Raw genomic sequence first — 15,240 nt, 5'->3', positions numbered from 1 at the left:
GGGGGGGGGGGAAGAAAGATAACAGCGAGAGGTCTTTTATATTTTCAGGAGAAAGTTAGAGATTGATTAAATGAATCTTCATAACATTACTGATAAACTCACGCTTTTCTTTTTCAAAGGCAAAACTAGGTTGTTAGACATTCTGCTCTTTTATCTATAGTGACTAAGTTACACGATTCAGGTCTAAGTATATAATTCAATTCCACCATGAATTAATACTTAGGAGTGGAATCCTATGGGTTTATCATCCAAAACCCTTTCAATGGATCACAGTAATTTACCAAGAATGTATTCTGACACACCAACGAAGCTTTCTGCTATTGCAGTGACTCATCTGGTCGATATTTCACTATCAGTAGTATAATGACCACTATGACTTTATGTGATGCTGAGTGGACAGTGAGTCAGAATCGGGAATTGAAAGCATAATGAGAGTACCTCTGTTGGGGGACCACACATCTTCCTTTCCCCCTCCCAACTTCCTTCATATGACTCACACCAGTCACATTCCTGGACTACCATACATACTGAAAGATTTTAATTTAGGCACAGCTTCAGGCTAGGCTGAGCTGTATAGAAAATAACTGTCGCGAGGAATTCATGCGCTTCATCATGACAAGGCTGGCCATTTTGGAGAAGCTTTATAATCAACAAATCCTATGAGCATATTACCCAGCTTCGACTTCATCCTGCTGACTAATACGATATACGATATTACTTTATTTGTCAGATCAAGTCTGACATTTGACTTGCGTCACCGCAGCTCCATGTCCAACATCAACAGACAAGTATCCAGACACAATACATGAAACACAAACATTTAACATACCAGCACAATCAGTGTTTCTATAAGTTGCCTTGGACAGATTTCACTGATGCCAACTTTATTATCCATAAACTCTTTAAACATATTAAAGAACCACATGTTTGTACTGAATGACATACTCCTTTATTACTATGAAGATAGAAAGGTGAGATATAAACCACTAATACAGTACATTCACATAAATGTTGTTCTCCTCAGTCCTCCTTCTTTTGTCTCAGGGCTAATTTAATAACCACTTCAACCGTACGATCCTGATCTGTCCTGCCAAACTAATCTGCAGCCGGACACATACCCACAGCCATTTTTAACTTTAGCTTAGTCTAGTCAACATTTCCTAGCCCAAAGATATCAATTTAACAATTACATATTGATGTCTGACAAGCTGGAATCTATGAATTTTGCCATCTTCTGTTTTAAGAAGTCATTTAAACGATTAATCAATTGAATAAGTTGCTTAACAATTGTATTACAGTAGGTCTAACTGAAGATACCAAAAGTTTCAAAAGATCCCAACAGTTTGAGCCCTATAAAAATGGATGCAGCTCTTAATTAGAGCTGGAATAAGATAATTATAACAACACTATAGCTACTTAAGGGTAAACAAACAGCAAAGCGCTTTGTTTCTTTCGTTCATTAGATAAAAGCTCATTTCATTCTAATAGGTTTCTATCACACCACTAAATAAACTGGAGTGTATTCTGTATTAAACCGCAGTTAAATCAGGATAACACAGGACCAGACCTAGGGGGGTGACGCCCAAAATATCTCGATAAATCAGAAAACGTGCCTGAATTCAGGAATGTTTGAGGAGGGGTCTTCAATGGTCTGTTGGGTGGGGGGTTGGGGGGTTGGGGTGCCGGGCGGAGCAGGTTTTTGTTGCCTGTTAAAGAGTGAATGACATCATCGGACAGCGCAGAATAAAAGCCCTCCTACTCTTCCAAGAACTGGATAGGATGATGTTGAAATAATTGGAAGAAAGGGAAACGAGGGCCGTGAGTGTGTGTGAAACTGCCCGAGATCAGAGAGATTTTTCAATCAGTACGTCTCCTTTCTTCTCCATTTTTATTCAGTATTGCTCCTTTCACACCTTCGTTTTTATCTCCCGAATCCACACCCCAGTCCTCTTTAATCCTTATCCACAACTTTCCCCTCTGTCTCTTCTAACCCTTTGAGACCCCATCACACCCCTCCTCCTGGTTTGTGTGTGGGCCGGAGGGATGGATAAAGAATGTCTGACAGGAAACGCAGTCATTTCTTGACATCACTGTTTCCTCTCCCTTTCGCCTGTTTCCTCGAAATACACTTCATTCTGTACTCAGCACAGTCCGTCCAACAACCTTTCCGCCTTTTCTTGCTGACATTGTGTCTGTCCATAACATGATGTAGCGTAATGAGATTAAGATTGAAGATGTGACGTCCAAAATGTGCATGTTTTGTTACAGTTTCTTGTGAAAAATGTTGCTGTAAAACAATGGAGAACATGTTTACAGCAATCAGCATTGAGAGAGAAGGTGTTGCTTCCATAAAATCAACCTTATCTTGCACGCAACAGGAAACAATTTCAGATCAAGAATGTGTGCTTCTGTTACTATTGGTCATCCCAACACTCCATTTCAAGTCCTATAAGCAGCACTGTTATTTTAAATTCGGTGAAGAGCCACATTTCTTCCCGAGAGGTATGTTTACCCAGTTTCACCATCTGTTATATTTGCATTCCTGGAATATCTGCCCCAGCAATTTGGCATTCCAGTTGTTGTTATGCATCGTCTTGTCTGCCAGTAGACAGTATTGTGAAAATAGGGAAGGGTCGATCTAAAGACGCCCCTCCCAAAGTTTGAAAAGGTCATGGAAATAGACAACATTTACAAACGAGTGTGAAAGCGGAGTGAAAAGGACTCATCAGCTTGTTGACTTGCTCGTTCAACAAGATCCACAGAAATGTCAAATGATTATGTATATGTGGAAACAGGCAAAAAGTGGCTCATCTTGTTTTTGAGCCAAAGAAGAGGGTTCCCACTCCCTACCCAGCTGTACTTCATGAAAACAATTGCTCTTAACCTTCATGCTCTTCTTGGCTTTTAGTTCCTTTTCCTTACCTCAGTGTCTGCTTGACATTGGGATTTGGCAGCAATCCATTACTGTGTTCTTCATCTACACTTAAAACTACCCAAAGACATCTTTACAAGTAAACTGATCTCAACTGAGGGTTGAAATATTTTTTTTCTCGCAACTGTCATAACTCCATGGAGTGATTAATTGCACTTGTTGATACAACAGTTATACTTCTTTTGAGACTTTTCTTGAAACAAATGTGGGTAACTGAAGGCAGGGCGGAGCAAGATCGCTGAAGTATCACATATCCAGCACCAAGAGGATTACACTTAATTCCAGCATTGGAGACAAGTGGAAAAACCTCACCTCACGGTCACGTTCCTGGCACATATTTAAAGAAGATTTTGTATCATTGATTGCAAGGTAAAACAGAATTATTATAGCATATGGATAATTGCTGCAGTGTAGCAGAGGCCATAACTCTATTAAAGAAGGAGGAGAAGGAGGGGTCAGTCACATTCCTGGTCCATTCTCTCAGTCCTCCATGTGCCTGGGGGAGGTTAGGGGTTGAGGAGGGGGATTAGGTTCCCTGATGCCGAGAAAGATGAGAGAGCAGTGCCTGCGGAGACGAGAGGGTCTGGGGGGGGTCTGAGAGCCCTGATGGGAGTCTACCATGAGTTTGACCTTATTACTGAATTGTAGGCCCTCTTTACCTGGGACACTACTCCTAAAACTCCTAAAGCTCAAGTTTGCTTGAAATGATTTGGTTGGGCTGCACTCCCTGCTAAATATATTAGCATGCCGAGTTAGCGTTTAACTCAAAGCACGATGTGTCAAAGTATCTCCTCACAGAGCTGCTAGTTTGTTTTGATACAGCAAATCCGAGCTGTGCAATTTGGTTCTTTGATAATATGCTGATCAAACTAATGATGGGGGGTTGGACAAATATGTTAGCCAGTTGTTGTTTTGGTGCAGTAACTTTTTTTTGCTAATTTAATAGTCTGCCTCTGAAGTGCAATTAGGAGCTGCCAATCAGCGAAATATAGGTGTAGGATTATTTTTCTTTAATTCATTTTGTGAATTGTTTTTATTTATTGGACTTCACAAAGCTAAGAAGACTAGCTGCTGGGACAAATCTCACTGCTGTAACTATAGTGGAGAAGGGCGCCATACACACACCTACTCCAATAGATCAGCAATAACTGGCTGTTATGCGCATGGTGTCCGGTTAGAACAGTTGAACCGAATCCAAAATCCAAGTTCAACCATGACAACAGTTAAACCATGACAAACGCTTAAGAAGTCGAAGGAAGCTGGGTGTTAATTCCGTAGAGAGACCAACCAATAGCAAATGGAGTAATTGGCTGTGGAGGTTAATCTTCTCTGGTTAGAGCCGATATTGTGACCTATCAGAAGTTACTCAAGCTTCATTTAGGTTGCTTCTGTTATTTGCAAACCTTAGAGCTGCACTTGGTTTGAATCAGGAGGAAAAATAGCTTTCGGTCTGATCATTTTAAAGGCTGACTAAGTGATGACTAACAGCTTTCTAATAGAGTTCTCCTATCCTCTCTTGCCCTGCCGTAAAGTACCCACTTCATAACAAATAACTGAATAAAACATGCTGCACTGATGAACATAATTGAACTAGTGACAGGGCAATGATGGATCTTGAGGGATTGTGGGGGCCTTTTAGGCACTCCAATCTAAAATCTCTGCCTCCCTAACCCTTTCCTCTGGGGTCACTTCCTTTCTCTGAGGGGAAGAAATCATTCTGACATCTTGCAGCCAGTTGATGGATCAGCATCTGCGCAAATACAAACCAAGAAAAAAAGAATTCCTCCCAGTTGTGTGAGTACAGTAGAAAAAGACGCACACGAACATCTTAATAAAATATGTAATGAGTATTGTCAGCTGGAATGTAAAAGGAACACGGGCAGAAATCTAACAGGAACAATCTGGCGGCTGGATTGTGTTAAGATGACTGTACAGCCTTATTGGCAGAGATCAGACAGAGCTTAAGTGAAGGGAGAGGTCCCTTCCACAGGCATGATGCACGTTCTGGCACCACTATGATTTCCCCCAAGCCGAGTCTAAGTGAGTCCACCCTGGAATTAAATCATAACCATACACACACACACACACACACACACACACACACACACTCACCCTCACACTTACAGTGAGCAGAGACTGCAGTTTGTTCGCCTCGTAAAAGTTAACACCTGCAACCAAAAAGACATAAAACTGTAGCAGAGACCGGGACTGGTGAATCATTCCTGACAGTTCATAATATCCCTGGTAATAGTCGGACTTCTTGACACACTTGGATTGCTGCAGTTTGTAGTATAATATGACACATTCAAGTGGATGGCAATTTCTCCTTGCTTTCATTATTGATTAATATGTCTGCGATGAAAACATTTACTGTTTAGTCTATAACATTCATAAAGCTGCCCATCACAGGCTCCCATAACATAAAGGGATTTCCAGTTGCTCAGTTTTTCTGTTCCGAGAAACAGCTGAAAAACCTAAAGACATTTTCAATAATGTGACAAAGAAAGATTGCAAAACCCACCCTGGAGTACTTGGACAAATCCATAAAAGCATGTGTTTTCTGTCAAATCAACTGTGTTTAATTAATTGTTCAAGTAAAATGAGTGACAGATGTTCTCTGTTTTGCTTTTGGCCAAACAACTCAAAGGGTTAGGGTTAGGGTTAGGGTTACCCTAACCCTAACCCATCTGAAATTAATTTGTACACAAACTTTAATGAATGGATTCAATGAACTAATTAAATGTAGTGGAGAGCAACCATCAGGTCCCGTGAGTAAGATGAAACAAACAGACAAGCAGGATTTGATTTCCGGCATTCCTACAAATAAACACAAGTTGCAGTAAACACAGTCAGCATTCTCTCTCCCTCCAAGCTTTCAAGAAACTTCCTCAGTCCTCTCTTGGAGCCTGTAAACCATCTGGGAGGGGCCGTCAACGCATCGGCCAGTGAATTACATCAGCCATGATGTCAGTCTTTGGGCTCCCAACGCACCCCGTGCGCCAGCACCCCTTAAACTAGAAACCCAAACACACATGCAGGCCGGAGAATGCATCTCTACACGGACACACAACACATCTTACTGTGACTAATGTGATTAATATGTGAATGGTACAGCATGGTTTCCTTAAAAACACATGATTTACTGCTGTACACACAGACATCTTTGGCTGTAGTCGGAGAGAGCTAAGGTCTCATTTTGACTCAATTAGTAGGAATGATGCACTTCGTTACAGTCTGACGTAATAGACTGCTGCATCATTCGTGGATGTGAGTTACTGTCTTTCTCTCTTTCTATCTACTTTTTACTATTTTTACCCCTCCTGGCTCTAGCTCTTTGCTTACCCTTTTTCTCTATTGAAAAAAACGTTATCTAAAAAGCTCTAGTGCCATGTAATATTTATTCAATTCATTTTTGTGTGAAAACTTGGTGCAAACTCAGCATTCCTAAACCTCAGTCATTCGGCCTGGGCTTTCTGAGCCCAGCTGGTAAACAAAGCCAGTTGAAAATGTCTTTAAGAAAGATTTTCAACAGTATCTTAGCCAGTTTGTAAGTCGTTTTTATTCAAAACAGGCAGGCAGAAAATTAAGAGTTTGTTTTCACAAAAAGGTCCACTACTGACGGGAATGCTGGATGATGCAACCACACACACCATCCTTGTACTTTGATACCATTTTAAATACATTTTTAATGTTAATTCAACATTCAATGAGGATTGAGGGCCACAGATGGAAATGAGGACCACAGATGGAAATGAGCTATTAGCTATAATCTGGCATATTGCATCTCTTCTCTTTGCTGAGATTAATGTTTTTGTATGCATGGTCCTTCTATAAATAAATAAAAATAAAAATAAAATTAGACTCATTTACTTCCCTTTTTATTGGAGTTTTTCCAGTACCTTTGAATTCCCAGATATCAAAAAATAAAAAAATATCACAGAAATGGGGCGAAGCCTGCGAGCTAGTTCAGGCAGTCAACTCGAGCACCAATGATACATTAACACGTGACGCACCTCGTCCCTCTCCAACCAAACACATTCTCCTAAACATGCCGCTCTATTTAAGCTGCCAGGTCTTCCTGCCTCTGCCTTGCTCTGCTGCTGCTGCACTGCTGTGTTCACTTGCTATTGCTACGTTCATGTTGCTGCTGCTGCTTGCCTGACCCACCACCACCCCAGCTCCACCCCAGCTTCCACCTGTAGGCTCGGGGGGATAGTTATCTAATCATCACTCAATGTTCTTTGTAAATCTGTGGAGTGATGAGGCCCGAGCCTAGACGCCAAACTCAAACTATATGCTGCTTATAATAAACATATTAAGGAACACGTGAGTTGTCTGACTGAACTAAGAGTTATTGGGTTTTTGTTGCCTCATGTTGTCTTCATTCGCTACAATACATTAAACAACACTTTCCGTTGTCATGTTATCCAGATTGATGTGTGATGTGTTTGTTGGTTCATCGGGCTGCTCCCTAAACTGTAAACACTCTGGTGTACCTGATAGAGAGAGATGTGTGTGTTTATGTGCGTGTGTTTATGGGTGTGTGTTGTTGCTCATGCATCAGCATTTTGATCTGCCGTCTGTCTTATGTTGTTTTCCGTTGTTATCAGAGAGAGTTCTCTTCTCTTCCTGTCTCCCATAATGCACTGCTGTTTTTATCAGGCTTCACAAGAGGTACAGAAGTGATTGGATGTGAAACCCCTCCATAACTTCCACTCCTATATCTTTTCACTTTTCCCACATAGTGACTCCCATCCTTTCACTCCCTCTGCTCTTCTTCAATCTGTAGCCTTGAAAGTCTTTCACAACGTTTTCTGTTGTTTGTCTCCCGTTTTTTTTAGTCCCGATTGGTTAGAGAAACAGTTTCTCCGAGGACAATATTAGTCAGCTGGCTGGTTCCCTGGTAGGTCAGGTTAGATTTACAGGTTCCACTCTGTTCCGAGTTGTATCAGGTTTATTAGCATCCTGTTGCTGAGTCATGGGTAAGTATCACTAATGAGAAATGTGGTATATTTGCAACACTGAAACCAGTACTTTCAGGCCTGCTTCCAAAGCCAATCCTCTAAAAGTATCATCGCAGCTTGTGAAAGAGGTTGGTAACGCGCAATGAGTGCATAGAGGGCCACAGGAAGGTTATCGTTCTAATCATTCAATCTGGGCTGAAATTAATAATTGGATGAACTCATCACAGTTCTGCAACAGTAACCCATATCAGAAGAAACAAGGTCATATTTTGGTAGGAATAGATTGACTGTTTGGTTCAATATAAACAACACCATTTCACACGAGTAAGACTGATCTCTTGTAGAATATCAGCTCAGAAAAAGCGTGTGTGAACGAAAAGTTACATGTTTTGCTTTTTGTGTTCAAAAGGTTTCCATTGTATTAACCTTTGGGTGCATCAAAGCCAATGGTCTGCAGCTTCTATTTGTGTATGCATGAGTGCACAAGATCTAAGAATTGGAGACATGGCAAATATGTGGCTCCCCTCTTTTCTGTCCTACATCTTTCCACGTTACTAATTAACTTACAGTACATGACCAAAGAGACCATTTCAAAACCCAAATACTCTCCTTTATTCTACTTGCCACATCAACTGATACACTCTGTATCTCTGCTCTGAAGAGGGTATTGGGTTACTCTATAAACGGACAGAATCGCTTCATTAAATAACTTATTAAATAGGTTATTTGACAGAGTGGTATGTGACATATCTCTGTGTTTTAAGTAGTATAGGGTTACCCTTTCCCCTGGGCCATAACATATTGTGAAGTGCGCAGGTTGCATTGTGCGGGGCCCGGGTCACGGCCTGCTAAATATTTAGGGTGGGAGTACAGGCCCCTGCAGCCCGCCCAGATTGAGGGAGACACGATAGACATGGCAAAGAAAATAAACAGCTCTGGTGAGAGGAGGGGCTGCAGGAGATGGACAGAGCAGGTTGGTGCACATGTTAAGGTGGCAGAAATCCATTTGGCCCATGTTATTACTAGTTAAGGATTATCTCATATTACTGACTTTAAAATGTGCATTGTGCCTTTCAGAGACCCTCTAAATGCTAACATCTTTAAATTGCCAGTAAACTGTGAGAAAACGTACTCTTTTGTTCATTAGCTTTTAGTAGAAAAAATACGTATTTTAAAAACTATTTGAAAGGTAGTGGAAGATTATTTTTGGCCAAATGTTAAGTGATTTTTTTGAAACCACTAACAAACCGAATTTTCATTGAGTACAAAAAGGATATAAAATGGCGGTATGCATGAGAGTGTACATTTACATCCATTCGTTTTCCATTTGAATGGTTAAAGGAATACACAGGATAGAGAACAGTATTTGGGTGTGTTGTAGTGTGTGTGGCTCCTATGAGAAAAGGTGTCCCCCATGTGTTGACAAAAGGATTATTAAAGGATCAAGTCAATCTCCCAGGGCCACGAAGACATCTGCAGAGGGAAAACTGACCCCACCCAAACAAGCTTACCTTTGGCCACTGCTGAAGAAACAGTACAAAATCCCAGACACAAACAAATACAAACATTGCCGCTTCTTATCCCACCGACCGCAAGAACATAACCCAAAGTCACACACTGTAAATAAACATTGTTGACGGGACATACGCAGAAAACGTACCTTCTCCCAGGGTGTTGTCCTCCGAGTTACCATTCAGACTCGTCATGCTGGAGATTTGTCCATTTTTCACCAGAGGCTGAAAAAGACAAAGAGAAGAATTTTAATAAAAACATAATTTGTTTGCATTAGTGTACATACTTTAAGCCACATGGGTGATTAGGTTTTTCCTCTGGAGGGATAGTTTGACATCATGGAAAAGACAAGTATTCATCTTTTAACATGTGACGATTGGTACCACTTATCTATTCTTTACAATAAAGTTAATAAGGCTATTTTTTAAAATATATTTGACTTAAAAAGCACCAAAGCCTTCACTACAGCATTAAAATGGCAAATATGTTGATTGACATTGTTCTGTACAATAACTGTAATGCTTTTTGCACTTATGGTTGGATCACAAACGGCCTATCATTTGTATTTTATTATACATGTTGCATCGTTGGAGGAGCTCGGGTCATAAGATTTTCATTGCCCTTTCTACACTGTATCTTAAGTGCATATGACAATAAAACCTTTGAATGTAGTATCTGTATAACTCTACTTATAATGTATTCTGAAATGACAATACAGTTTAATCTAATCTATCATATTGAACAGCAGCAAATTGACACTCACCACAATACATATACACTCTATAAAGGTTCTCAAAGATTGCCAACGACCAAATATTTTCCATTCTCCCAACTGATCCATTATGTTTAATGATCATTGACTCAGCCTGCCAGGATGCTATTAGATGGTGACGCTATGATACACATCTTGAACTATTTGAATAGAAGGTATGATTAAACGACAGAAAGATAAGAGACAGACATGGGATAAGTCCCCTAATTGAAGTAACTATTTTGTGAAAAAAACCCACGCAGAAATCCTACAACAAACTCATCTAATATACCCGCAAAAATGAAAGTTTGCTGCCGTTATGGACTGTGTGTAATTTACTTGTTAACACACAGTCTGGCTCACAGCTTCTTATCAGAGGATCTGGTTCCTGACAAGAGTTTTTTCTGGTATTGACCAGATCCGACTGACAGCCGTACAATGGCAGGCAGAGCAGAGCTTTGTCTGTCCCGGCCAGGGGAGAGGGAACCAGAGCCTCCCCACAGAGCTGCTAATCTAACTAATGGACAACTCAGGCTCCACTCCCATCAGCACAAACTCCTCCAGGAAAGCCCTGAAAAATGACACCACTTGGGAGGCTCTTACAAAAAAGATGAGAAAAAGAAAGTGAGAGCTAAAGGCTGTCCTACATGGTGTTGTAACAAAGGTTGAATATGACTGTGGTCTGGCAAACAGACACAAAAAGACTATCGCTTTAGATTAGTTTGTAAAGTGGAAATATGTTCCCATTTCAGTCCAAACGATTAAGACACATTTTCAAGTATGATTAAGGAAATTCCCTGAAATATTTTTCGTACAGAGACTGTTTTGTGAATCCTTTTTTTGGACAGATCCTCCATTTTATTTCCAACAATCTGATGAGGTGGTGTGGATAATATTGTGGTCATAATTGGTTGCAGATGCACTTAGAAATCATATAGCAAATATACTGCATAAACATAATACAACCACGCCCTTTACGCCTGTTTGCTTGCTTCCATGTGCTCAAACCAAGCAAACAGAAATCGTAACATGCAAGCTGTAATTTGCAAGATGAGATCACTTCCCTGCCTTTAAATCTTGACACATTTTACTAATCAAAACAAACACTGTAGTTGCAGAGTCTAGTTGAACTACATCTGTGTGCAACTTGCAGCCAGCGATTCATTTGTGAACCATGATGATGCAACTTACTGTATGTAAGCAGTACTAGCTTTTGTTAAACAGGGCCCTAATTCTTTACAAAAAACAAGTAACATAATTGAAGCCAGACAACAACAATAAAGCATGTTGGAAGCCTTTGTCACATCTTCTCACACACATAAAATGATCATTGGTTAAATTCTCCCACATAGAGGAGCACGGTGCTGTCAATTCTGTCCTTTTAAAGCCATCAGGACCTCTGATCAGTTTTGGGTGTGAGAGCCATCAGCTGACCTCCAGACCTGCATGATCCCGTCCTCCTGGTCCACCTCGTGAGCGGCATTCCTAACATTCCTTGTCATCTTCTCCAAAAATACCACAAATCCCTCCTTAACACCTGAAACTGCCCTACCTCCTCTAAATAGACACCCTTTGACCACTTCTGTCCTTAAGTTACCTTACTCCTCTGACCCTGTCAAATGCCACTCCTTCCTCTGGGCGTCAGAATGCTGCTTCTACTTTCTCAGTGTTGGACTCAGGAAGAATTCTTCAAGAGCAATGGCAGAGTGTGTTTCCGGATCAGGATGAATGAGCATAATGGTCATAATACAGACCAGGAAACCCAACCCAGTACACTGGGAACTGTGTCCGTATTGGAAGTGTGAAGTCCAATAAATTGCCTCAAATGATGTCACTTGCGGCAAAAGACTGAGTTTTAAAGTGACAGAAAGCTGGTGGGACTTGGTTAATAATAATTGAGGGTAAAAGGCTTCAGTGGCCTGCTCCTCAGTTGTCAGGATGTTTTAAACTGATCCAAACACATCTAAATCTCTAAACCTGGACAAAGTGCACTGTGGGTAATGTAAGGTAAGGTTTTGACAAGGATGAAGAAGGCTAAGAATACGAAAGGCAATATGTCTGAATATGCTGCATGGTATTTGAAACCATTTTATCTACATGCAATACTGTTGACATATAGTATTATGGATTATATAGACAATGATTATGACAACAATCAGCACCGTCCGGAGGACTCAAAGTGATTCACCTAACCTAGATTTAAAAGTAAAAAATTACAAAAACAGAGCTTGAGGGAAAAAAACAAGATTATATATTGTCTAGAATAGATTGACTAAAATGTTCAATATAATCGGCCTGTGAATACTTGAAATTCTTATGTAACCGGGTAATGAAGGAGGATTTTCCTCAGAGGGAGGATCTGGTAACCCACACATATAGAAATGATTGAGAGTGAAGGCCGTGTTTATCATCCCAGTGAACTGATCTGACCCAAAATCTGAAAGGTACTGCGTCGCCTGAAATGTCTTGAATTCCTTTGGGAGTTCCGAGAAAGAAAAATGTTGAAGCTTCGCTGCCAGTTGTGCATTTTTTAATGTCTGTCTGGTCAACATGGTCTGCCACAAAGCAGACTTAGACCTGCTGGTCACAAAACAAAACATCCGCTAAACAAAACAACGGCGGGGAAAAAAGGATTTGTTTTCTGTCTGTGTAATGTGATCTGATTTAATGTATCTTACTGGGGAAAAACACTTGAGAAGACTCATCCTTAATCAGAGAAATGTCATTTTTCAATCTTGCTGCATTATATAAAATGACGAGATCGAGAGAGAGGAGAGATACTGTATATACCTTTCCTCTTGCAGAAGGTACTTATTGTTATGTGTTTACAATACAATCTTTATTGAATTAACAGAAGGCACTGTAGTCTTTTTACACGTCCATCCTCACTTATTGCCCATTTCAACCCTTTTCATTGGTTCTTGGTCTCATTTTGATTTATCAAAGAACGCTAAAGAAAGACATTTTTTATCTCCCTTGTTCCCTTTCTGAACCTTTTCCCTTCTGTGTTTGAACACCTTTTAGGCACTCCTATCTGTGTCCCAGCAGACCTGTGTGGCACTTACACTAATTACTGAGCCATTGTTTAAACAGGTAATTACAGTGAGTGGCAGACAGGTAAAGTTAACCTGGACAAGGAAAGAAACTTTAAAACAGTTGAACCACAAATCACTGATTCAAACATTAAATATTAAGGCTGGTGGTATTCTGTGTTTCTCTTTTTGTCAACAAATCACTTCAAAATTCATTTAGCAATTTGTTCTTTGCCGTAGCGATCCATTGTGGTCCAAAAACTATTACAAACTCATCAATGAGCCACAATGCTGCAGTGGCTTACTTCATATTACTTCATTATGATGAACACGTGCACTGTAGTTTAAAAAAAAGTATATACTGCTTTAAATATTACACATCACAACCACATTTTGTATTAATCCGCCACTGAAAATAGTCCCAAATAAATGTTCTTTTTACATTTGCTAATACGTATTTTAGGAAATAACTTAGCCGTCCTTTTAAAAAGATGAATGAATCCGACCAATATTTACATCTTACGAGTAGGAAATTCAAAAGACACATGAAGGTCTCGGGTTCAAAGTATCTTTTGTTCAAGTCCGATATATCTACATTTCTTTGGTCACAATTTCTGCTTTGGTAGCATTGAAGACTCAAAAACCAGCCTCAGAAGACCAGTCTTTCTAAAACTAACATCAACTTTAAACCCACTGCACCACAATTCTTACTCAGCAAAAGATCTCTTCAAGACCAGAAAGCTTGTGAAATAAGTGCCATTTAACTCTCACAAACTTAAAAACACTGGTCAGACCTCGCTGCCTTAGTTAACTCTATGTGAGAAACTTGCTTTTTGAGCTCCTTATTGACAAAGAATACTCCAAAGTCTAATTAGTCAGTCAACTGTGTTCAATAAAGCCCTTGGATAAACTTGAAATCCTTCCTATCGGATTGTCAACAATGAGAATGACCTACATTTTCAGGATCAGCACTGGAGGAAAGATTAGATTATCTCCTTAGCCTTGATCTTTCCACTGACTTCACTCTTTCTGCTATCACTTTTATCCTGAATTTATCTATGATTCTTATTTTCCCCTATGTTCCTCTCTCTGATTTAACTATTGGCTGCTGGTCTTTACTCAGCGGCTCCACGAGGGAGACAACCCGCTGTCTCCTAAATCACTCTGTGGAGGCCAGCCGAGGAGATTTATATCCCCTAAACCAAACACAGAGCGCAGGAGGAGGGGGTTAATGGAAAAGAAGAGGGTGACGCAGCTGGCGAATGACATCCCAAACTCAGGTCTCTTGTCTCAGAATAGTCAGTAGGCAACAAAGAGCTTTGTTCACCTTTGTTTGGATCTGATCCACTTAAATGAAACAGAAGAGGCTCATATAAATAATAGGCCGCAGGAATACCAAATAACACATTGATTTAGGAGTCCTTATGTACCTAAACAGTAGGTCTATGCACACGAATGGTGGATCAATGTAGCCTTAATGGATTGAATACGTTTGATAATCCTTGTAGAAATAAGCAGATATAAAATGCGGTAGGCTAATATTTTCCTGCTCACCAGGAAACTAACTGTCCTTGTCAATCACAAAGCGGAGCACAATAACTTCGAGGTGGAAACAGCGGCCGTGTGTGTTGCCAGTGACTCAGCGAGGTGCAGCTGAAAATGCACCAGGAGAAAATCTGCTGCTTAAAAGTTATTAAAATGTTTCTTTTGCACAAATATAAAAGTAAAAAGTGACGTGACACTTACATTCAGATTCTGCTGTGTCAGTGAATGACTTGTAGAAAAACAAGCCATCTCATTTAGAGTTCTCCCCAGTGAACATATGCACACACGAGCAAAGTCGCAGCAGGAGATAACAGGCTTAAAGACTCTCTGTGGGGTCGTAGTTTGTATGTGGCAGTTAACCTTTGACCTCTGAGGTGTGGACAGAGTCTCGCAGCAGACGAAAGGGGGATGATGCCGTTGGAGGGGACGACTGGGAGAATGGTGTGCGAAGAGATAAAGATGGAGGAGAGGAGGTTAAAGCAGAGATGTGGAGATAGAAAGAGA

The 15,240-nt window shown here is 40.4% G+C and overlaps 1 protein-coding gene across 1 annotated transcript in view; it reads right to left on the bottom strand.

Annotated features, from left to right (window-relative positions):
- The window catches only part of akap12b (A kinase (PRKA) anchor protein 12b), a 40,018-nt gene that overhangs the window by 12,827 nt on the left and 11,951 nt on the right, over positions 1-15,240 (bottom strand). The window contains exon 2 of the mRNA XM_010793632.1: positions 9,557-9,632. Within this exon, the coding sequence (XP_010791934.1) occupies positions 9,557-9,632 (76 nt within the window). The remainder of the gene's footprint in view (positions 1-9,556; positions 9,633-15,240) is intronic.

This window comes from Notothenia coriiceps, unplaced genomic scaffold (assembly GCF_000735185.1).
Source record: "Notothenia coriiceps isolate Sejong01 unplaced genomic scaffold, NC01 NC01_scaffold00037244, whole genome shotgun sequence".
Classification (NCBI taxonomy): Eukaryota; Metazoa; Chordata; class Actinopteri; order Perciformes; family Nototheniidae; genus Notothenia; species Notothenia coriiceps.
The sequence above is the reverse complement of the archived record's forward strand: the minus strand, read 5'-3'. Positions and strand labels throughout refer to the sequence as shown.